Source organism: Schistocerca piceifrons, chromosome 4, assembly GCF_021461385.2.
Source record: "Schistocerca piceifrons isolate TAMUIC-IGC-003096 chromosome 4, iqSchPice1.1, whole genome shotgun sequence".
NCBI classification, from domain to species: domain Eukaryota; kingdom Metazoa; phylum Arthropoda; class Insecta; order Orthoptera; family Acrididae; genus Schistocerca; species Schistocerca piceifrons.
The window spans coordinates 246739091-246765172 of record NC_060141.1 but is presented as its reverse complement, the minus strand read 5'-3'; the positions used below and the strand labels follow the sequence as shown (position 1 = coordinate 246765172).

The 26082-nt window shown below is 44.8% G+C and overlaps 1 protein-coding gene across 1 annotated transcript in view; it reads right to left on the bottom strand.

Moving 5' to 3' along the window:
- Positions 1-2172: 2172 nt before the first annotated feature.
- The window catches only part of LOC124795762 (outer dense fiber protein 3-like), a 49287-nt gene continuing 25377 nt past the window's right edge, over positions 2173-26082 (bottom strand). Inside the window, exons 4-5 of the mRNA XM_047259845.1 lie at positions 19163-19364; positions 2173-2440 (exon numbers count right to left, since the gene is read on the bottom strand). Coding sequence (XP_047115801.1) covers positions 2173-2440; positions 19163-19364 — 470 coding nt within the window. The remainder of the gene's footprint in view (positions 2441-19162; positions 19365-26082) is intronic.

The following is a 26082-nucleotide window of genomic DNA, read 5'->3' as shown; positions in this document are numbered from 1 at the left end:
ATTTTCCTCGTCACAAGTGGACCGAAACCCAGCCGAGGATTCCAGGATGGCTATGCACAGCATATGGCTGAAAGTTTTACGATATATTCCTAAAAGATCGATCTCGAACATCCTTAAAAATTTCGTGATATCTTTATCGGTTTCCGAGATACAGAGGTTCAAATTACCCAACTTCTACCCTTAAAATCAGGTATGAGGCGAAATCTAAATAATGAATAACCGCAATAAATTGCTCAAATTTTAAAAAACCAGTTGCGGATTCTGAGACAACTACGCGCAGCAAATGGATGTAATTTATACGATAAATCCTAAGATCCGGATATCGAACAATCTTGAAATTTTTCTGCATATCTTATTCCCTTTCCGAGGTACAGAATTTCAAAATTAGGTACTTGAAATCTGCCATGAGGTGAAAATGTACTTTATAAAATGACGTAGCACGGGGAAATAAGCTGTAAAGAGTGTCTGTTATCCTGGAAGCCCAATGCTGTAGTACTAAAGCACACTCAAAATTATTTGCACGTAATATCTGGCCTGAGGTGTAAAATTAGTTTTGTGTTATTTCAGTTTCATATAAGTGAACTATCTAAATTTTACTGACCAGTACAGTTCTTTTCAAATGAGTTACATGCCCTGCTGCAGCAGGGGAAAGAAGGGAAACAGCGGAAAAATGTTTCTATTGGAGAAAGTAGACAAAAGAAGCACAAAAACTCGAATATGTTCCTATTTATTCAAAAGTCTCTGACTGAAAATTGGGGCACAGCTGACTCATTCTACGTACTTCAACAACTTTAAAAAATTTCCAGAACTTTTTGCACTCGAACATATTGTCCACCCCCCCCCCCTTTTTAACATGTAACTCATCTCAGACTCCCACAAGCTCCCCTAACTGTAACTTACTCACACTCACTGTCCATCGCTGTAAATTGCTCATACCATCCCCTCCCAATTGCCCTTTCTCACTCACTCATTCAGCTCAACTCATTGTCATTATCTCTTTGTGACTCTCTGTCATTGTCTAGCCACAGTCCCCTTCGAAAATGTTCAAATGTGTGTGAAATCTTATGGGACTTAACTGCTAAGGTCATAAGTCCCTAAGCTTACACACTACTTAACCTAAATTATCCTGAGGACAAACACACACACCCATGCCCGAGGCAGGATTCGAATCGCCGCCGGGACCAGCCGCACAGGGTCCCCTTCGTTGTATCCTACTACTATAGTCTCCTATCATAGTGACTGTCTTCCTCTTGCTCTCTTTTACTACAAATATCTCATTCCTTCCTTCCTTCCTACTGCTGTCGTCTCTTCTCATTGTCACTATCTCTCTGTTCCTCGTTGTCAGTGTCTCTTTCTCTCATTACTACTAGCTCTCACCAACTTCCACTTTCTATTTCTCTTTATTCTTCCCACCCCCTCCCCCCACCCTCCCCTCTGGCACTATCTCCTTCACTCTTTTCGCAGCAATGTTCTCTCACTGTCTACTGTGTTCAACTGCCATTGTCTCCTTCGCCCTCTCTGTACCACAACCACTGTCTACTATCTTCCAGTATTTATTACTTTTGGCCGCGCGGGATTAGCCGAGCGGTCTAAGGCTCTGCAGTCATGGACTGTGCCGCTGGTCCCGGCGGAGGGTCGAGTCCTTCCTCGGGCATGGGCGTGTGTGTTGTTCCTTAGGATAATTTAGGTTAAATAGTGTGTAAGGTTAGGGACTGATGACCTTAGCAGTTAAGTCCCATAAGATTTCACACACATTTGAACATTTATTACTTTTCTGTCTCTTTGTCACTGCCACTCTCTTCTTCTCCCTCAGCATAAAAAAACGCAATTATGTTTGCACACCAAAATTTTTTGGGAACATTCTTAAAGGTGCTGAGGAAAGTAGACTGAGGCAATAGGTGTCCCACTTTTCAGTCGGAGGCGTTTAAATAACCAGGAACATATTTTCTTTTTTTTGCGATACCATAGGTGCATTTTTCCGCTGGTTACACTACGTTCGTAATTCATTCAGTCAAGAATATTTGTTGGTGACTTAAATGTACGAAAGCATTTTGTTCGACCGCTCATAGTTGTTACGATATCCGTTGTGTGATCAAGTTTAGTGTAAACACATTCCCAGAATGAAATGAAAAGAGATATGCCATCGTGATTTGCAGCTGGGTGAATTATTGATCAGACTTCGTTGTCGGCCTCGACCATGGGGGTGCGCTTGTAGGGAGAGTGCTTGACGCCGAACGAGAAGCTGGGCGGGTTCTTGGCGCGGTTGTACTCGGGCAGGTAGGCGCCGGGTCCCGGGTTCATGCCCCGGTCGCCCGGCGGGTAGTTGCGGCCAACGACGCTGTAGACGGGCGGCCGCTTGCGGGACACAGACATGTCGACGGCCGGGTAGCGCGCAGGCCCGGGCCCGATGTCGGGCCGCAGCGGCTTGGCGCGGCTCGCCCTGCAAGCAAGCACATCTGACATTGTCTCGAAATTTGGTAGAAAATCCGAAGAAATTCTGGTCGTATGTAAAGTACACAAGCGGCAAGACGCAGTCAATACCTTCGCTGCGCAGTGCCGATGGTACTGTTACAGACGACTGTGCCGCTAAAGAGGAGTTATTGAACGCTGTTTTCCAAAATTCCTTCACCAGGGAAGACAAATGGAATATTCCAGAATTTGAAACACGAACAGCTGCTAGCATGAGTTTCTTAGAAATAGATACCCTAGGGGCTGCGAAGCAACTCAAATCGCTTGATACGGGCAAGTCTTCAGCTCCAGATTGTATACCGATTAGGTTCCTACCAGATTACGCTGATACAATAGCTCCCTACTTAGCGATCATATACAACCGCTCGCTCACCGATAGATCTGTACCTACAGATTGGAAAATTGCGCAGGTCGCACCAGTGTTTAAGAAGGGTAGTAGGAGTAATCCAGCGAACTACAGACCTATATCATTGACGTCGGTTTGCAGTAGGGTTTTCGAGCATATACTGTATTCAAACATTATGAATCACCTCGAAGGTAATGATCTATTCATACGCAATCAGCATGGTCTCAGAAAACATCGTTCTTGTGCAACGCAGCTAGCTCTTTATTCGCACGAAGTAACGGCCGCTATCGACAGGGGATCTCAAGTTGATTCCGTATTTCTAGATTTCCGGAAAGCTTTCGACACCGTTCCTCACAAGCGACTTGCTGCGGGCCTATGGGGTATCGTCTCAGTTGTGCGACTGGATTCGTGATTTCCTGTCAAGAAGGTCGCAGTCCATAGTAATAGACGGCGAATCATCGAGTAAAACTGAAGTGATATCAGGTTTTTGAAGCGTCCTGGGACCTATGCTGTTCCTGATCTATATAAATGACCTGAGTGACAATCTGAGCAGTTCTCTTAGGTTGTTCTCAGATTATGCTGTAATTTACCGTCTAGTAAGGTCATCCGAAGACCAGTATCAGTTGTAAAGCGATTTAGAAAAGATTGCTGTATGGTGTGGCAGGTGGCAGTTGACGCTAAATAACGAAAAGTGTGAGGTGATCCACATGATTTCCAAAAGAAATCCGTTGGAATTCGATTACTCGATAAATAGTACAATTCTCAAGGCTGTCAATTCAACTAAGTACCTGGGTGTAAAAATTACGAACAACTTCAGTTGGAAAGACCACATAGATAATATTGTGGGGAAGGCGAGCCAAAGGTTGCGTTTCATTGGCAGGACACTTAGAAGATGCAACAAGTCCACTAAAGAGACAGCTTACACTACGCTCGTTCGTCCTCTGTTAGAATATTGCTGCGCGGTGTGGGATCCTTACCAGGTGGGACTGACGGAGGTCACCGAAAGGGTGCAAAAAAGGGCAGCTCGTTTTGTATTATCACGTAATAGGGGAGAGAGTGTGGCAGATATGATACGCGAGTTGGGATGGAAGTCATTAAAGCAAAGACGTTTTTCGTCGCGGCGAGATCTTTTTACGAAATTTCAGTCACCAACTTTCTCTTCCGAATGCGAAAATATTTTGTTCAGCCCAACCTACATAGGTAGGAATGATCATCAAAATAAAATAAGAGAAATCAGAGCTCGAACAGAAAGGTTTAGGTGTTCGTTTTTCCTGCGCGCTGTTCGGGAGTGGAATGGTAGGGAGATAGTATGATTGTGGTTCGATGAACCTTCTGCTAAGCACTTAAATGTGAATTGCATAGTAATCATGTAAATGTAGATGTAGATGTAGATGACATCCTGCCGTGTACAGGCAAAATGTAATAGCCTAACTTTAAACTCATGCAGCCAAGCTAATAGAGTATCTTTCTTCCATTTCATAAGTTCAAAATCTGGCTCACACGTACAGGGATACCTACATCTACATCTACATACATACTCCGCAATCCACCACACGGTTCGTGGCGGAGGGTACCTCGTACCACACCTAGCATCTTCTCTCCCTGTTCCACTCCCAAACAGAACGAGGGAAAAATGACTGCCTATATGCCTCTGTACGAGCCCTAAACTCTCTTATCTTATCTTTGTGGTCTTTCCGCGAAATGTAAGTTGGTGGCAGTAAAATTGTACTGCAGTCTGCCTCAAATGCTGGTTCTCTAAATTTCCTCAGTAGCGATTAACGAAAAGAACGCCTCCTTTCCTCTAGAGACTCCCACCCGAGTTCCTGAAGCATCACTCGCGTTGATGATCAAACCTACCAGTAACAAATCTAGCAGCCCGCCTCTGAATTGCTTCTATGTCCTCCCTAAATCCGACCTGATAGGGATCCCAAACGCTCGAACAGTACTCAAGAATAGGTTGTATTAGTGTTTTATAAGCGCTCTCCTTTACAGATGAACCACATCTTCCCAAAATTCTACCAATGAACCGAAGACGACTATCCGCCTTCCCCACAACTGCCATTACATGCTTGTCCCACTTCACATCGGTCTGCAATGTTACGCCCAAATATTTAATCGACGTGACTGGATTGAAGAGTTCCTAGATAACAGAACGCAGTATGCAATTCTCAATGGTGAGAAGTCTTCCGAAGTAAGAGTGATTTCAGGTGTGCCGCAGGGGAGTGTCGTAGGACCGTTGCTATTCACAATATACGTAAATGACCTTGTGGATAACATCGGAAGTTCACTGAGGCTTTTTGCGGATGATGCTGTAGTACATCGAGAGGTTGTAACAATGGAAAACTGTACTGAAATGCAGGAGGAATTGCAACGAATTGACGCATGGTGCAGGGAATGGCAACTGAATCTCAACGTAGACAAGTGTAATGTGCTGCGAATACATAGAAAGATAGATCTCTTATCATTTAGCTACAATATAGCAGGTCAGCAACTGGAAGCAGTTAATTCCATAAATTATCTGGGAGTAGGCATTAGGAGTGATTTAAAATGGAATGATCATATAAAGTTGATAGTCGGTAAAGCAGAGGCCAGACTGAGATTCATTGGAAGAATCCTAAGGAAATGCAATCAGAAAACAAAGGAAGTAGGTTACAGTACGCTTGTTCGCCACTGCTTGAATACTGCTCAGGAGTGTGGGATCCGTACCAGATAGGGTTGATAGAAGAGATAGAGAAGATCCAACGGAGAGCAGCGCGCTTCGTTACAGGATCATTTAGTAATCGCGAAAGCGTTACAGAGATGATAGATAAACTCCAGTGGGAGACTCTGCAGGAGAGACGCTCAGTAGCCCGGTGTGGGCTTTTGTTGAAGTTTCGAGAACATACCTTCACCGAAGAGTCAAGCAGTACAGGTACTGGCAGAAGTAAAGCTGTGAGTACCGGGCGTGAGTCGTGCTTCGGTAGCTCAGTTGGTAGAGCACTTGCCCGCGAAAGGCAAAGGTCCCGAGTTCGAGTCTCGGTCGGGCACACAGTTTTAATCTGCCAGGAAGTTTCATATCAGCGCACACTCCGCTGCAGAGTGAAAATCTCATTCTGGAAGCAGTATATTGTTCCCTCCTACGTATATCTCGCGAAGAGACCATGAGGATAAAATCAGAGAGATTAGAGCCCACACAGAGGCATACCGACAATCGTTCTTTCCACGAACAATACAAGACTGGAATAGAAGGGAGAACCGATAGAGGTACTCAAGGTACCCTCCGCCACACACCGTCAGGTGCCTTGCGGAGTATGGATGTAGATGTAGACTGTGTCAAGCGCTACATTACCAATGGAGTATTCAAACATTACGGGATTCTTTTTCCTATTCATCTGCATTAATTTACATTTATCTATATTTAGAGTTAGCTGCCATTCTTTCCACCAATCACAAATCCTGTCCAAGTCATCTTGCATCCTCCTACAGTCACTCGAAGACGACACCTTCCCGTACACCACAGCATCACCAGCAAACAGCCGCACGTTGCTATCCACCCTATCCAAAAGATCATTTATGTAGATAGAACTGAGTCAGTTTATTATACAGACAGATAAGCAGACAAATGGCTCTAAGCACTATGGGGCTTAACATCTGGGGTCATCAGTCCTCTAGACTTAGAACTAATTAAACCTAACTAACTTAAGGACATCACACACATCCATGCTCCAGGCAGGATTCGAACCTGCGACAGTAGCAGCCGCGCTGTTCCGGACTGAAACACCTAGAACTGCTAGGCCACAGCGGCCGGCGATAAGCAGACAAACAACTCAAAACACAAAAGACGAAGTACTGTTATTATCTTGATGTCAGACGAAAGTATGCGAATGTCGTATACGCTGAGCATATGATGCATGCAGAGCGTGCACACTTAGTCATTAGGCTTTAGGCATTATGTAGTGTTTGGCAGTATGCGTTAAACGTTAGCTACTGAGCATCAAGCGTTAGCCACTTTCAAAGTGAGGTTACGTAATTTTTTACAGCGTATCTGGCGATATTTTCTAATGCAACAAACTCATTGGCTGAAGGTACAGAGGATAGCGGACTTGGGAAAAGATGACCAAAGTCATGGGATAACGATATGCACATATACAGGTGGCGGTAGTATCATGTACACGAGGTACAGACTTTGAACGTGGAATGGTAGTTGGAGCTACGCGCATAGGACATTCCATTTCGGAAATCGTTAGGAAATTCAGTATTCCGAGATCCTTAGTGTCAAGAGTGCGACGAGGATATCGAATTTCGGGTATTACCCCTCACAACGGACAACGCAGTGGCCGACGGCCTTCACTTAACGACCGAGAACAACAGCGTTTGCGTAGAGTTCTCAGTCCTAAAAGACAAGAACACTGCATGAAATAACTGCATAACTCAATGTGCGACGTACGATGAAAATATCCATTATTAGAACAGTGCGGTGAAGTTTGGCGTTAATGGGCTATGGCAGCAGATGACCGAGTTGAGTGGCTTTGCTAGCAGCACAACATCGCTTGCACAACCTATCCGGTCTCGTGATCATATTGATTGGATTCTAGACGACTATAAATCCGTGGCCTGTTCAGATGGAGTGGATCCTGGTTATGTGCGGCTACTCGGAGACCATTTGCAACTATTCGCAAACTTCATGTTCCGAAACAAAGGTGGAAATTTTGTGGAGCACAATGAGCCATTTCAACGGGCCACAATTTTTCACGATTGGTTTGAGGAACATTCTGGACAGTTCGAACTTATGATTTGGCCACCCAGCTCGCCCGAAACGAATCCCATCGAACATTTATGGGGCATAAACGAGAGGTCAGTTCACGCACGAAATCCAGCACCGGCAACATTTCCGCAATTATGGACGGCTATAGAGACAGAAATCCCAATATTTCTGTGGGGGACTTTCAACAACTTGTTGAGTCCATGTAACGTCAAACTGCAGCACTATGCTAGGAAAAAGGAGGTTGAGCACGATATTAGGAGGTATCCCACGACTTTTGTCACTTCAGTGTAATGTGTACAGTGTACTGTACAGTATATAATTATGCATAGTGAGTCCGTACTTAAAGCTCCAGTTTCAAAACGCAATAGAAAGAGAACCAATGCTCAGATCGACATCAAATTTGAACAGTTATTACTGACGGGCGGGAAGAGTAATGAAACATCTAAAATTTAACGAAAATTTTACAAATACTCGTGGAAAGCGCTGTAAGTGTCTTAACGTAAATGGGGTCTGTTACGAATGGAGATGACTCGCAGTCTGACATTGTACATTACACCAACCGTGCTGTTAAATGTGCGTGACTGCACAAATACGGCAATCAACAACTGTGGCTCTGTGAACTAGGTAAGCCTATCCAACACGCAAAATCGGATGGAAAAAATCGGTTATCCTGAGGCCTAAAATCGTATAAAAAGTAAAATGTCAGCGGTTTTTAATAGTCTAGCGGCCGAGAACGGTATAAAAAGAGAAATGACATCGGTTTTTGACTGTTCCAGGCCAAAACACGCAAAAAAAGGAAAATTCCATCGGTTTCTAACTGTCTTTCGACTGGCGCAAGACATCGTCAATATGCTGTCCACTGCTTTCTGCCACAAACTGAAATCGAGAAACGCATGTTTCACAGCAGACCGGGCTTTCTCGGGGATCACGTTTAGAATGTGTTGCATAGCGCTTGCCTACAATTCAGCTAAGTTAATAGCTAGAGCACTGAACACAATATCTATCAGATAAACCCCCAGCCAAAAGCTACATTGATTACGTCAGGTGATATGGACGGGCAGGATGTAAGGAAATGATGACTGGTAATTTCAGCATTTCCGAAATGCTTCTGCAGTAGCCTCTTCACTGGCTGCGTGATGTGCGAAGGAGCACCGTCTTACATAAAAATGTTAATATCGACACATCCACGCTGTTGAAGGGTTGGAATGACGTTGGTGTGCAAAAGAATCTCATAACGCTTACCAGCGAGGGTACAGTTAACAGGACCAGCAGAACTCATCTCCTCGAAAAAAATACGGCCCTACAATAATCGATGCTGTCAGCCCGTACCACAGTCACCTTTGCATAATGAAGTGGTACCGGCTGACTTACGTGCCGATTTTCCGTTGCCCATATTCTTCTACAATTCTGCGTATTGACATGTCCTTGGAAATGGGAATGGGCGTCGTCTGTCCACAGAGTGTTCCCTGACCATTCTGAGCCGTAGCTGGCTCTTGCTATGCGCTGGATTAAACTTTCGTTGTGATTCTGTGTTTAGTCTCCCGCGGTTATCGCGATTATGCTGTTATCCTCTCCTTCCGTGGGTGGCAGCAGCGGTGTGTACTGATATTCGCACCTTGCACTATCTTTGACCTGGCACTTATAGCTTCCGGCTAGCCGGTGTGTCACCAGTCGGTCAGTTGGTGTGGAGCAGTGAGGAATTCTCGGCGGGGCGTAGTTTGGCCAGGGCCCGCTGGTGGTCTCTACGCGGTGTCGGAGAGCGTGGCGCTGTTCCCACCGCTACGCAGTCCGTGGCTCACCGCCCCTGGACACGAAAGCCGAGTTTTTATTTAACCTACCAGCAAGTCAAGACTGTGTCGTTTGGAGTTCGTTGTCGGCTGTTGGGATATTCCCGCGAGCAACAACGTGATTTTCGAGTTGGAAAATTCTAGCCACCCTCCGGTGGAGTTTCACTGTATTTGGTTATTTGAATTGAAGTGCACCAGCGGAATCTTCTGCCTTGTGGCCATTAACGTACCTGTCCTGGGCGCTGACGTAAATTTCAGGCAGTGTAGTTTCCTCATCGTGTTGTTGCTGTCCAGCACAGTGTGTAGTTTGACAGCTTCGTGTACGATTGGTTGTGGGCGCCAATATCTTCTACGTTGTTCTGTCGAACTCCCTGTTGTGCCCTGGTCTGGTGCAGTGGAAGTTATCTTGTCGGTGGGTCCGCTGACTGTCGGTCGGTTGGGTTGTCGTCGGATCGTGAATGGTTGGCCCGACTGCCTGTCTCACCTAAGCGAGCGTTAGTGTTTGAATTACAGGCCGACCCTCAAACATCTGGGCGTCCTTGTGTGTACTGCTTATTTTTTTAAAATTTGTTCTTGTTGTTGGTACTTGTATGGCTTTTAGCCGGTTTTGTGTTTTAGAGTTGTTTTACTCTTAAGGCCTTCAGCCTAGTTTAAAGCACTGTTTCACGTAAGGCCTTTTGCACTTAATTTTTTTTTTAATTTTTAAGTCTTCGGCCTTCAGCCGATTTTAATTTAACTTGTTTACTTACCCTGTTGCATTTTTTTAGTTTTCAGCCTTCAGCCGGTTTGAGTTTCAGTTGTTTGTTCTTAAGGTCTTCATCTTAAATTAAAAAACTTTTTCACAAAGGACTTTGTTATTTAAAAAAAATAATGTTTTGGAGTTTTAAGTGTTCGACCTTCAACCGATTTGAATTTAACTTGTTTATTTCAATTATTCAAAAACAGTCTTAATCGCATTTATTATTGTTATACCGCCAACCGGTTCAAATGGTTCAAATGGCTCTGAGCACTATGGGACTTAACATCTGTGGTCATCAGTCCCCTAGAACTTAGAACTACTTAAACATAACTAACCTAAGGACATCACACACATCCATGCCCGAGGGAGGATTCGAACCTGCGACCGTAGCAGTCGCGCGGTTCCGGACTGAGCGCCTAGAACCGCTAGACCACCGCGGCCGGCCCGCCAACCAGTTTCAACCCAACATAGGGGTCATCTTCTGGGCGTTTACACTACGTTCTACGTAAATGTACGAATAGATATATTATAATACAAGACGACACCAGTTTTTGTGTGTCACAAATTGTTTTGCTTTATATTACGGCACATAATGTAATATACGTTTACGAATTTTACGAGTTGACTACGGAACGTTTGTTATTAATTTATAATTAACACTATAATTGTAACGCTTTTTAAATGGAATGGTTCCGTTTTCTGTTATTTACTGTCACTTAAGTTTATGTTAAACCAAGGTGACTAGTAATTACATACAATAAACTGTATTAAATGCCGTTCAATGCCGCTGGGGGTGCTGCCATCTATTCACGTGATCTCACCACGCTATTTAAGCCCATACGAAGGGTTAGTCTCGCATAGTTTCCTGCGACTGCGACAGGAGTGACACCACCAGCAGTCGACCAATGGGTAACATATTTCAAATTTACATAATTTTAGCTATTGTATAACGGAGTCTTTCTGACGGATATCTATAATTTCACAGTTTAAACGCCCAGAAGATGACCCCTACGTTGGGTTGAAACCGGTTGGCGATATAATAACAATAAATGCGATTAAGACTGTTTTTGAATAATTGATTAATCATACTAATCGCTGCTTCATGTCCACAACCATGTTGTCCAAAAATCTTTATTTCAGCCTAACTAAAGAAGTGTTTCAAGATAAGGTTTGCCTTTAAGTTATTCGCTTCAACTGTTTTAAAATGAAAGTGGCTTTCAGCCGGTATTTAAGTCCCAAAGATTAAAGCTGTGTGTTTAAGAAATTTTTTTGGGCTCTTGTAACGTTTGCTCAAATAATAAAGTTGTATGTTCGAGTGTAACTGACAGCCCCTTATTTTGTCCCCTTTCCACAATTTATTCTATCTGTCCTGTCCTGAGGGTTTAGCAGTGCATTTCACATTCATTGTCCACTTCCATGCGAGCAAGAAATTCCAGAGCGAACTCTTGTCTTTGTGGCAGCTCAGCAGCAAGCAACTCGTGAACATATACGATTTTGTGCCGACCGTGGTGGCCGAGCGGTTCTAGGCGCTCAGTCCGGAACCGCGCGACTGCTACGGTCTCAGGTTCGAATCCTGCCTCGGGCATGGATGTGTGTGATGTCCTTAGGTTAGTTAGGTTTAAGTAGTTCTAAGTTCTAGGGGACTGATGACCACAGCTGTTAAGTCCCATAGTGCTCAGAGCCATTTGAACCATAGATGATTTTGTATGGATAGCAATGCAGGATGTTTCGTAGGATTTTCCACACCGTGCTGACAGGCATGTCCAACGTTCCGGCAATTCCCTGTGCACTGCGTGTTTGCACACTACCGCTCGACCTCGACCCGTCCTGAGATGCTGTGGCCATATCTTCAAGTGACATCAGATAAACTGCTTTCCTCCCTGTGCCACATCGCCCTTGGAAAGATACTGTTTTTCTCCAAACCTTTTAACAGACACAGGACCAATGCCTATTTCCATACCCTTGAGCGTCCGGAACTTCTGAAGGGCCACTGGCGCACGGTCACCGTTCTTGTACAAGAGTTTTACCAGCAGCGCCCGAACCTACATGAAGACAGTCATGTATGACTGAGGAACAGCCGTGTTCCGCGCGTCTGTTGGTGTGCCATCTATTGGTCAAATTTTCGTTAAATTTTCTTTTTCCATGACGTTTCCCCCTGTGTCAATAATATGATGTTCAAATGAGACGCCATTCTCATCAGTCATTCTCTTTATACAGTGTTCTGAAACTGGAACTTTAATTACTGTCACTGTACATACGTGGATTTGCTGAAAAATAATGCATTTGAATTTTTTATGTGGAAACTCTAAAACTTTTCTAAATAAACGAACATTGTTAGCATTCGTGTATTTCAGGCCACTGACGATGCTTCCCAAACAAAAGAAGCGAAAACGCTTGTTGCAATAGACAAACTGCCTTCATTTAACTGTGTGCCGGACCGAGACTTGAACTCGGGACCTTTGCCTTTCGCGGGCAAGTTCTCTGCCATTTGAGCTACCCGAGCACGACTCACGACCCGTCCTCACAGCTTCAATTCTGCCAGTACCTCATCTCCTACCTTCCAAACTTCACAGAAGCTCTTCTGCGTACCTTGCAGAACTAGCACTCCTGGAAGACAGGATATGCGGAGACATCGCTTAGCCACAATCTGGAAACATCCCCCAGGCAGTCGTGCTCGGGTAGTTCAGATGGTAGACCACTTGCCCGCGAAAGGCAAAGGTCCCGAGTTCGAGTCTAGGCCCGGCACACTGTTTTAATCTGTCAGGAAGTTTCATATCAGCGCACATTCCGCTGCAGAGTGGAAATTCTGTTCTGCCTTCATTTAGTTGAATAGACGGTACATACCTCCACGAATTTAGAGCAACTAAGGAAAAGACGGAAAACGGAAAAAATTGTTACCATTCTACGAGGGCAGTTCAATAATTAATGCAGCACATTTTTTTTCTTGGCCAATTTTGGTTGAAAAAACCGGAAATTTCTTGTGGAATATTTTCAAACATTCCCGCTTCGTCTCGTATAGTTTCATTGACTTCCGACAGGTGGCAGCGCTGTACGGAGCTGTTAAAGTGGCGTCTGTAACGGATGTGCGTTGCAAACAACGGGCAGTGATCGAGTTTCTTTTGGCGGAAAACCAGGGCATCTCAGATATTCATAGGTGCTTGCAGAATGTCTACGGTGATCTGGCAGTGGACAAAAGCACGGTGAGTCGTTGGGCAAAGCGTGTGTCATCATCGCCGCAAGGTCAAGCAAGACTGTCTGATCTCCCCGCGTGCGGGCCGGCCGTGCACAGCTGTGACTCCTGCAATGGCGGAGCGTGCGAACACACTCGTTCGAGATGATCGACGGATCACCATCAAACAACTCAGTGCTCAACTTGACATCTCTGTTGGTAGTGCTGTCACAATTGTTCACCAGTTGGGATATTCAAAGGTTTGTTCCCGCTGGGTCCCTCGTTGTCTAACCGAACACCATAAAGAGCAAAGGAGAACCATCTGTGCGGAATTGCTTGCTCGTCATGTGGCTGAGGGTGACAATTTCTTGTCAAAGATTGTTACAGGCGATGAAACATGGGTTCATCACTTCGAACCTGAAACAAAACGGCAATCAATGGAGTGGGGCCACACCCCCTCCCCTACCAAGAAAAAGTTTAAAGCCATACCCACAGCCGGTAAAGTCATGGTTACAGTCTTCTAGGACGCTGAAGGGGTTATTCTGTTCGATGTCCTTCCCCATGGTCAAACGATCAACTCTGAAGTGTATTGTGCTACTCTTCAGAAATTGAAGAAACGACTTCAGCGTGTTCGTAGGCACAAAAATCAGAACGAACTTCTCCTTCTTCATGACAACGCAAGACCTCACACAAGTCTTCGCACCCGAGAGGAGCTCACAAAACTTCAGTGGACCGTTCTTCCTCATGCACCCTACAGCCCCCATCTCGCACCGTCGAATTTCCATATGTTTGGCCCAATGAAGGACGCAATCCGTGGGACGCACTACGCGGATGATGAAGAAGTTATTGATGCAGTACGACGTAGGCTCCGACATCAACCAGTGGTATGGTACCGTGCAGGCATATAGGCCCTCATTTCAAGGTGGCGTAAGGCCGTAGCATTGAATGGAGATTACGTTGAAAAATAGTGTTGTGTAGCTAAAAGATTGGGGAATAACCTGGTGTATTTCAATGCTGAATAAAACAACCCCTGTTTCAGAAAAAAAATGTGTTGCATTACTTATTGAACTGCCCTCGTACATCTTTATTTTCATGTCTATATATTTGCAGCCCTCTGCAGCCAGTGGGCTCCGAGCTGTAGTGTGTGACATAGCGGTGTGTAACTCAATTATGTCTAACCGCAGAAGGGTTGGCCCACCACATGGAGCACTGTCATCGATCATCTTCCATACAGTCCCGACCTGACCCCATTCGGTTTTCATCTGTTTCCAAAACTTTGAGAACATCTCCGAGGACTTCACTTTGATAACGATGAAGCGGTGCAAGCAGAGGTGAGGTCGTGGCTCCGTCAACAAAGCCAAAGATTCTACAATGACGTTTTCAACAAACTGGTTTCTCGTTGGAAGAAATGTGTTCATTGCCAGAGTGACTATGTTGGGAAATACATACGCAGACATGAAGAATAAATATATAAAATTCTAATAAAATCGGTTTTATCTAAAAAGATTCAAGCATTTTCACATAAAAATTTCGGAGGCATTACTTTATAGAACGCCCTCGTATTTACAATTTTGTTTTGCTCTCTACATAACAGAAAATACTTCATTACAAAAGATACTGATGTGTACTGCTTACAGCATTTTTTGTGTGATTTACGCCTACATCTAGCAGCGTCATCTGCTAGCACATATCCTGGTATTCTTACGTCGAGCAATGATGTTACTGATCTAGTTTCTGGCTGGTTTGCAACACTGCAAATTTGTTATCGTGAGATACGACAAAATATTGCACCACTGGCGTTAAGTACGTTCTTCCGACTGTACATATACTTTTTGTGTGTAGCATTGCCAACTTCTTCTGGTTTTAGAGTGTTTTTATTATTTTTACCGGTACATTTTCGCTAACTATGTCGAATCTTATGTGGTTTCTGAGGATGATGGGTTTTAGAAGATGGTCTGTTTTCATGCATTTGTGGTTTGATAGCATGTCATGTTTTTGTCACATTGTACACCATGAATGTATTGCCTGGGATGTAGTTGTGCATATTTTTACAGCTTTTTCCACGTAGCTGTTAGCTAGCATCAGAAGTTTCAATAACGAGGTGTGCTGAAAAGTAATGCTTTCCAATTCATTATGTGAAAACTCTTAAAAGATTTTTAGATAAAAAAATACGCTGTTACCATTGTACATCTGTATTCTTCGTGTCTACGTATTTGCAGCCCTCTGCAGCTAGAGGGCTCAGAATTGTGGCGTGTAACGTGGTGGTGTGTGATGTAGCTATGCCGGTGCGTGAGAAAGCGTAATTGAGTTTCGAATTCGAAGAGTTCTACAAACCACGGAGCACCCTCTTCTTCAACATGTCAAAGCCAGAACACAAACGAGCCCTGCGACACCTGTAACCCGACTCGTTGGTTTCACTGTTATCGATCGTCATCCGTACAGTCCCGACTAGGCCCCATCGGATTTTCATCTGTTTCCAAAACTTAAAGAACACGTTCGAGGACTTCACTTTTAAAGTGACGAAGCGGTGCAAGCAGAGGTCAGATTGTGACTCTGTCAACAAAAGCCAAACATTCTACAGTGATGATATCAACAAACTGTTCTGTCGTCGTGCGAAATGTGTTTTGTTAGGGTGATTATGTTGATAAATACACTGAAGAGCTAAAGAAATTGGTACACCCGCTTAATATCATGCAGGGCCCCCTCGAGCACGCAGAAATGCCGCAACATGACGTGGCACAGACTCGACTAATGTCTGAAGTTGTGCTGGAGGGAACTGACACCATGAATCCTGAAGGGCTGTCCATAGCTCTGTTAAGAGTACGAGCGTGTGGAGATCTCTTATGAATAGCACGTTGCAAAGCATCCTACATATGATCAGTAATGTTCATGTCTCGGGAGTCTGGTGGCCAGCAGAAGTGTTTGAATTTTTCTGGAGCCAGTTTGCAACAATTTTGGACGTGTGGGGTGCCCATTGTCCTGCTGGTGTTGCCCAAGTCCGTCGGAGTGCACAATGGACGTGAATGCATGCAGGTGATCAGACAGGGTGCTTACGTACGCGTCACCTGGAAATTCGTATCTAGAAGTATCAGGGGTCCCATATCATTCCAAGTGCACACGTCCCACACCATTACAAAGCCTCCACCGTCTTGATGGTTCAAATGGCTCCAAGCACTTATGGGACTTGACATCTGAGGTCAACAGTCCCCTAGACTTAGATCTACTTAAACCTAAGGACATCACACACATCCATGCCCGAGGCAGGATTAGAAACTGCGATCGTAGCAGCAGTGCGGTTCCACAGTGAAGCGCCTAGAACCGCTTGGCTACCGTCTTGAAGAATCCCCTGCTACCATGCAGGTTCCATGGATTCAACAGGTTGTCTCCATACCCGTGCACGTCCATCCGCTCGATACAATTTGAACGAGACTTGTCCGACCAGGCAGCATGTTTCTGGTCATCGACAGTTCACTGTCGGTGTTGACGGGCCCAAATGAGGCTTAAAGCTTTGTGTCATGCAGTCATCAAGGGTGCACGAGTGGGCCTTCGGCTCCGAAAGCCCATATCGATGATGTTTCGTTGAATGGTTCGCACGCTGACACTTGTTGATCGCCCAGCAATGAAATCTGCAGCAATTTGCGGAAGGGTTGCACTTCTGTCACGTTGAACGATTCTCTTCAGTCGTCGTTGGTACCGTTTTTGTGAGATCTGTTTCCGGCCTCAGCGATCTCGGAGATTTACTGTGTTACCGGATTTCTAATATTCACGGTACACTCGTGAGATGGTCGCACGTGAAAATCCCCACTTCATCGCTACCTCGGAGATGCTGTGTCCCATCGCTCGTGCGCCGACTATAACTCCATGTTCAAACTCACTTAAATCTTGATAACATGCCATTGTAGCAGCAGTAATCGATCTAACAACTGCGCCGGACACTTGTTGTCTTATATAGGCATTGCCGACCGCACTGCCGTTTTCTGATTGTTTACCTATCTCCGTATTTGAATGCGTATGTCTATGTCAGTTTCTTTGGCGGTTCAGTGTATATACGAGGGTCACTCCAAAAGAAATGCACACTATTTTCGTAAAACTACAGTTTTCATTCTGCATGTGTGAAAGTTTTACAGTGTGTAGAAACATCCTTCCCGCTTGTTTTCAAACTTAGTTCAACCTGTTCCCGTGAGTGGCGCCGTCACAGCATGTCTTCGAGATGGCTGCTACACTTGACGTTCGTCAGAAGCAACGTGCTGTCATAGAATTCCTGTGCTGTGAAAACGAGACAGTGGGAAACATCCACAAGAAGTTGAAAAAGGTGTATGGAGATGCTGCTGTCGATCGCAGTACAAAATGGTTGAAATGGCTCTGAGCACTATAGGACTTAACATCTGTGGTCATCAGTCCCCTAGAACTTAGAACTACTTAAACCTAACTAACCTAAGGACATCACACACATCCATGCCCGAGGCAGGATTCGAACCTGCGATCGTAGTGGTCTCGCGGTTCCATACTGAAGCGCCTAGAACCGCACGGCCACACCGGCCGGGGATCGCAGTACAGTTAGTCGGTGGGCAAGCAGGTTATGTGATGAAAGCGGGCACGGCAATATTGAGGATTGTCCTCGCAGCGGCAGGCCTCGTTCTGCACACAGTCCAGATAATGAGCAGAGAGTTAACGAATTGGTGATTGCTGACAGACGCATCACAGTGAACAAATTGTCACGCTACGTTGGGATAGGGGAAGGAAGTGTTTGCAGAATACTGAAAGTGTTGGCGTTAAAAAAGGTTTGTGCCAGGTGGATTCCCAGGATGTTGACAGTGGCTCACAAAGAAACAATAAAAACGGTATGCAGCGAACTTTTGGAACAGTACGAGAATGGTGGAGAAAAATTTCTTGAAAGAATTGTGACAGGTGATGAAACATGGCTCCATCATTTTTCACCAGAGACGAAGAGGCAATCAATGAAGTGGCATCATGCAAATTCACCCGAGAAAAAAAAATTCAAAATCACACCTTCTGCTGTAAAAGTTATGGCTAAGGTGTTTTTCGATTCTTAAGGACTCTTGCTTGTGGACATCACGCCAAGTGGAACCACCATAAATTCTGATGCATATGTGACGACACTGAAGAAACTTCAAGCTCGACTGAGTCGTGTTCGACCACATCGGCAAAAGCAGGATGTTTTGCTGTTGCACGTCAGTGCATGGCCACATGTCAGTCAAAAAACCATGGAAGCGATCACAAAACTCGGATGGACAACAATGAAACACCCGCCTTACAGTCCTGACCTGGCTCCATGTGACTATTATCTCTTTGGGAGACTGAAAGACTCTCATCGTGCAACAAGGTTTGAAGATGATGACTTCCTTGTGCACGCTGCCAAACAGTGACTGCAACAGGCTGGTCCAGAATTTTACCGTGCGGGTATACAGGCGCTGGTTCCAAGATGGCGTAAGGCAGTTGAGAGGGATGGAAATTATGTGAAGAAATGAAAATATTGTTCCTAATGGATGTATCTACACACTGTAAAACTTTCAAACATGTAGAATAAAAGATGGATTTAAAAAAAATGGTGTGCATTTCTTTTGGAGTGACCCTCGTACGAGTATGTAGGATGAAGAATAAAGATGTAGACTGTTAATAATGTCTGTTTTACTTAAAAATTTTTAAGTGTTTTCACATAAAAATTCAGCCATTAATTTCCAGCACGTCCTCGTATGTACGCATTCGCTCGTGTGTGTTGTAAGTAGGGGCAGGCTACTGTGAGCAGTTAAGCAGAGATGTTCTAAGAGGGGGGGGGGGGGGGGGGTGAGGTTCGCCGGCGTACAGCAAGTAGTCAGTGACCAGTGAAGCAATATGCATAAATAGTGTGTCAAGCCAGCGGGGCAGCAGGACAGATCTCGGCACTCACATTGTGTAGGCGGGTGCCGACGTCTTGATTGGCTGGCTGGGCCCCAGGTATTCGGGCATGACGTAAATGTTGGGCGCCGGGTTGAAGTCCTCGCTGCGCAGCTTGGTGCGGTCGCCCAGGCTGTAGGCCGGCGCGCGGTCCGTCCGCATCGGCGGCACCTCCTCCGTCATGTAGGCGGGGGGGCCCGGTACGTTGAGGCGCGCTGCGGCACACAGCAGGGTCACAGCGTGAGGGTTGAACGTATCATGATGGGATGCAATACAGTGACCATTTTACAGTAATACACTACTGGCCATTAAAATTTCTACACCACGAAGATAACGTGCTACAGACGCGAAATTTAGCCGACAGGGAGAACATGCTGTGATATGCAAATGATTAGCTTTTCAGGGCATTCACACAAGGTTGGCGCCGGTGGCGACACCTACAACGTGCTGACATGAGGGAAGTTTCCAACCGATTTCTCACACACAAACAGCAGTTGACCGGCGTTGTCTGGTGAAACGTTGTTGCGATGCCTCGTGTAAGGAGGAGAAATGCGTACCCCACGTTTCCGACTTTGATGAAGGTTGGATTGTAGCCTATCGCGGTTGCGGTTTATCATATCGCGACATTGCTGCTCGCGTTGGTCGAGATCCAATGACTGTTACCAGGACATGGAATCAGTGGGTTCAGGAAGGTAATACGGAACGCCGTGCTGGATCCCAACGGTCTCGTATCACTAGCAGTCGAGCTAACAGGCATCTTATCCGCACGGCTGTAGCGGATCGTGCAGCCACGTCTCGATACCTGAGTCAACAGATGGGGACGTTTGCTAGACAACAACCATCTGCACGAACAGTTCGACGACGTTTGCAGCAGAATGGACTATTAGCTCTGAGACCATGGCTGCGGTCACCCTTGACGCTGCATCACAGACAGGAGCGCCTCCGATGGTGTGCTCACCGACGAACCTGGGTGCACGAATGACAAAAAGTCATTTTTTCAGATGAATCCAGGTTCTGTTTACAGCATCATGATGGTCGCATCCGTGTTTGGCGACATCGCGGTGAACGCATATTGGAAGCGTGTATTCGTCATCATCATTCTGGCGTATCACCCGGCGTTATGGTATGGGGTGCCATTGGTTACACGTCTCCGTCACCTTTTGTTCGCATTGACGGCACTTTGAACAGTGGACGTTACATTTCAGATGTGTTACGACCCGTGGCTCTACCCTTCATTCGATCCCTGCGAAACCCTACATTTCAGCAGGATAAAGCACGACCGCATGTTGCAGGTCCTGTACGGGTCTTTCTGGATACAGAAAATGTTCGACTGCTGCCCTGGCCAGCACATTCTCCAGAACTCTCACCAACTGAAAACGTCTGATCAATGGTGGCCGAGCAACTGGCTCGTCAGAATACGGCAGTCACTACTCCTGATAAACTGTGGTATCGTGTTGAAGCTGCATGGGCAGCTGTACCTGTACACGCCATCCAAGCTCTGCTTGACTCAACCCCCAGGCGTATCAAGGCCGTTATTACGGCCAGAGGTGGTTGTTCTGGGTACTGATTTCTCAGGATCTATGCACCCAAATTGCGTGAAAATGTAATCATATGTCAGTTCTAGTATAATATATTTGTCCAATGAATACCCGTTTATCATCTGCATTTCATTTTGGTGTAGCAATTTTAATGGCCAGTGGTGTAATTAGTAGAATTCAACCGTAAGTTTGGCCTACACACAGGTCAACAAAGTGTTTCGAATGAAAATGATCTCATTATCAGGCAGCAAAACTTAGCTCAACAGTTTAAAACGCTAAACAGTCTACTAGCGCAATTGCGGCATATAAAAAAAATAGATAAAACACACTGGGGTATAGGTCCTCGTCTTACATTAATATCGACGACATGTGTCAGTGGCAACTCTCTGTGACAAGTGGAACGGACACCGAACTGCATTAGTGTTGTTCGTGTTCATTGTTGTTACTGGGCTTGTACGGATGTATACACTGAGGTGACAAAAGTCGTGGGATATGTCCTAATATCGTGCTAAATCTCGGTTTGCTAGGCATAGTGCAGCTGCTCAAATGTTCAAATGTGTGTGAATTTCTAAGGGACCAAACTGCTGAGACACTATTTAAACTAACTTATACTAAGAACAACGCACACACACACACACACACCCATGCCCGAGAGAGGACTCGAACCTCCGGCGGGTGGGGCCGCGCAGTCAGTGACGTGGCGCCTCTTAACTGCACGGCCTGCAGCAGCTCGATGTGGCATGGACTCAACAAGTTGTTGAAAGTGCCCTGCAAAAATAATCAACCATGCTGCCTCCATAGCCCTTCATAATTGCGAACGTGTTGCCGGTGCAGGATTTTGTGCACTAGCTGACCTCTCGATTATGTCCCACAAATGTTCGATGGGATTCATGCTGGGCGATCTGGGTGGCCAAATCACTCGCTCGAATTGTCAGAATGTTCTTCAAACCAGTAACAAACAATTGTGGCCCAGTGACGTGGTGCATTGTCATCCATATAACAGCATCGTTGTTTGGGAACTTGAAGTCCATGAAGGGCAGCAAATGGTCTCCCAATAGCCGAACATCACCATTTCCAGTCAATGATAAGTCCCATTGATTAGATTAGATTAGATTAATACTAGTTCCATGGATCATGAATACGATATTTCGTAATGATGTGGAACGAGTCGAATTTTCCAATACATGACATAATTAGGTTAATTTAACAACATACTTAAGTTAATATAATAACTTTATTTTTTTGTGTTTTTTTGTTTTTCTTTATTTTTTATTTATTTTTTAATATTTTTGTTTTTTTTCTTTTTTTCTTAATTTACATCTAAAAATTCCTCTATGGAGCAGAAGGAGTTGTCATTCAGAAATTCTTTTAATTTCTTCTTAAATACTTGTTGGTTATCTGTCAGACTTTTGATACTATTTGGTAAGTGACCAAAGACTTTAGTGCCAGTATAATTCACCCCTTTCTGTGCCAAAGTTAGATTTAATCTTGAATAGTGAAGATCATCCTTTCTCCTAGTATTGTAGTTATGCACACTGCTATTACTTTTGAATTGGGTTTGGTTGTTAATAACAAATTTCATAAGAGAGTATATATACTGAGAAGCTACTGTGAATATCCCTAGATCCTTAAATAAATGTCTGCAGGATGATCTTGGGTGGACTCCAGCTATTATTCTGATTACACGCTTTTGTGCAATAAATACTTTATTCCTCAGTGATGAATTACCCCAAAATATGATGCCATATGAAAGCAATGAGTGAAAATAGGCGTAGTAAGCTAATTTACTAAGATGTTTATCACCAAAATTTGCAATGGCCCTTATTGCATAAGTAGCTGAACTCAAACGTTTCAGCAGATCATCAATGTGTTTCTTCCAATTTAATCTCTCATCAATGGACATACCTAAAAATTTGGAATATTCTACCTTAGCTATATGCTTCTGATTAAGGTCTATATTTATTAATGGCGTCATACCATTCACTGTACGGAACTGTATGTACTGTGTCTTATCAAAATTCAGTGAGAGTCCGTTTACAAGGAACCACTTAGTAATTTTCTGAAAGACAGTATTGACAATTTCATCAGTTAATTCTTGTTTGTCAGGTGTGATTACTATACTTGTATCATCAGCGAAGAGAACTAACTTTGCCTCTTCATGAATATAGAATGGCAAGTCATTAATATATAATAAGAACAACAAAGGACCCAAGACTGACCCTTGTGGAACCCCATTCTTGATAGTTCCCCAGTTTGAGGAATGTGCTGATCTTTGCATGTTACGAGAACTACTTATTTCAACTTTCTGCACTCTTCCAGTTAGGTACGAATTAAACCATTTGTGCACTGTCCCACTCATGCCACAATACTTGAGCTTGTCTAGCAGAATTTCATGATTTACACAATCAAAAGCCTTTGAGAGATCACAAAAAATCCCAATGGGTGGTGTTCGGTTATTCAGATCATTCAAAATTTGACTGGTGAAAGCATATATGGCATTTTCTGTTGAAAAACCTTTCTGGAAACCAAACTGACATTTTGTTAGTACTTCATTTTTACAGATATGTGAAGCTACTCTTGAATACATTACTTTCTCAAAAATTGGACGACAGGACCCCGTCCATTCCATGTAAACACAGCCCACATCACTAAGGAGCACCACTAGCTTGCATAGTGCCTTGTTGACAATTCGTCCATGGCTTCGTAGGGTCAGCGCCACATTCAAATCCTACCATCAGCCTTTGCCAACTGAAATCGGGACTCATTTGACAGGCCACGGTTTTCCAGTCGTCTGTGGTCCAACCGATATGGCCACGATCCCAGGAGAGACGCTGCAGGCGATGTTGTGTTGTTAGCAAGGCACTCGTGTCGGCCGAGCATTAACGCCAAAATTGCACCGTACTATCCTAACGGATACGTTCTGTGGTTACTTAACTTAGTGGTGCTTATCTGTTAGGACTGACAGGTCTATACAAGCGCCACTGCACACGGTCGTTAAATGAAAGTCGACGGCCACTGAGTTGTTCGTGGTGAGAGGTAATGCCTGGAATTTGGTATTCTCGGCACACTCTTGACACTAAGGATCTCGGAATATTGAATTTGCTAACGATTTCTGAAACAGAATGTCCGATGCGTATAGCTCCAACTACCACTCCGCGTTCAAAGTCTGTTAAATCCCGTCGTGCGGTCATAACCACGTCAGACAGTTTTTCGTATGAATCACCTGAGTACAGCTCTGCTAATGCACTGCCCCTTTATACCTCCTGTACATGCTACTACCCCTATCTGTATAAGTGCATATCGTTATCCCATGACTTTTGACACCTCAGTGCAAGGTGCGTGAAGCACCAGATGTTGAGCGGTCTCTGTCAAGGACACGGAGATGCAATGAACTCATTTGCGGGAGTGTTATCAGCACCTAACAGAGTCGTTGTGCCCTCAGGTGTTGGCTATAAGAAGTGTTGTTAATGGGAGGAAGATCGGAGTACCAGTATTACGTTTCGCAGATAATCAGCAGTTAAGGTATAAATTACACATAGAAGTAACAAGGTTATGTGAAAGCTTATCATGCAGCTGTTCATGTTCAAACGCACTCGTTACGCTATTTATTTTTTATTGGCACCTACAGCACGAATTCGCCGCACTGCCATAGTGCTACAGCTCTTAGATAACCTGTACGTGCTGGTAGTGGATGCAGCGTCTCAGCCGCCACGTTATAACACGTCTGCAGTTCGTGGAGCTGTGAAATCAGACTTGAATGGCAATGGTGTCGAGGAAGCGCCTCTTGTGTGCAAATCCTGATTAATGGAATCTTTGCGAATTGGTGCCTGGCCCAGGAAACTCACTCAGGGTGATCTGGTCTGGTCTGGCCCAAGTGCTGCCCTAAATACCATTCGATGCCAGGATACAGCTGGATCTACTTTCTATCACGTGTTTCGCGGAAGAAAATAGGCATGCGTGGCCTGTGGCCTCTAGTGGCGCTTGGGTTGCCTCCTGGTTGATGGTCGGAGCGTGGGTGTCCCTCATTTGGAAAACTGTCCCCTGTGTAAATGTGAATGTATGCTTTCCCGGCGTATACAGCTGGCGAAGAGTTCTCGGGCTTCCAGCCGGGTGGCGATGTCTTCAAACTGCGACGTTTCGACGAGTGACATACTCATCATCTTCTGGCGAAGTAGGAGAGCGCCAAACCAGCTGAACAAGATGGATGTCACAATCTTTCTTCCTACAAAATCCTCAGTGTTCTCACTACCGAAGCACATTTTCGGGTATCCACATTGAAAATGATTTTGTTTCTCTGGCAGTCTCGAGCTCCTTCTCATGTCTTTTTTATGCGATTGTTCCATGAAATTTGCGTAGTTTGGGCAATTTGTTTTTACTCTTTTCAAGATGACCAATAAGGAGAACCCCTTTATTGTCCCAGAAAACATTGGCGTAACCTCTCTGACAGGTGAAACTGACTTTCCCCGTCTTGGTGCAGCGACACATGTCGTCCTCCGCGGCAGTCGTTGCTGTTTCGTTGTGATGCCACGTCCTGCGTCCAGATCTCACCTACAGCAACAAATTAGCTGGACTCCTTTTGAAATGTTACAAACGTTGCTGAGACATTATGTCCGTATTTGTAGTCAGCAACGGATCTTATCAAACTTTACATTAATAAGGAACTTAGTAATGGATACTATTCTTAGTTCATCCATTTTAATGAAATAGCCTCCTCAAAACGCCACTCAATTAAAAGTACGCATAAATATAAGTACCCAGTAACGTTTAGAACTTTCCTGGCTTGTAGAGTGTTCCATAATATTCCGTGACAGTTGCCGGATATCGATAACTTGTTGCTGCAATATTCCGGCCGAGAGCCGTCCGGCCATCTTGAGATGTATACCTCCCAAACTGGCGGACATGTCGTACAAACCACACAGCGAGGAAGAGGCCTTACCTCGCACACAACAGGAACGTACAATATTGAACACAGACAGGCTGAAGTGGTGTTCTGTCCTCCAGTAAGATGTTGCCGCCTCTGGGATCGGTCGAAGATGACTTAATGTTGCACAAGGCAACGGTTTATAGTGAACTGGAGCAATGATTAGCAAACACTGATCGAATTCCCGCCCGGCAGTCCAGATTTAGTATTTTGCGTGACTTCCCTAAATCGCTTAAGACAAATGTCAGGATGGTTCCTTTGCAAGGGGCCTGGCGGATTTCCTTCCCCATCCTTCTCCGCTTTAAGCTTGTGCTCCGTCTCCTAATGATCTCGGTGTCGACAGAACGACAGATTCCTTAATTTTTCCTTAAAGGATACCATACGATTGGGTCGCATCTTACACAAAGCTAACACAGGATACCGTGCCAAATTTTCGATCAGCTATGACAACTATGTATCTGTGGTTAAAAGAGG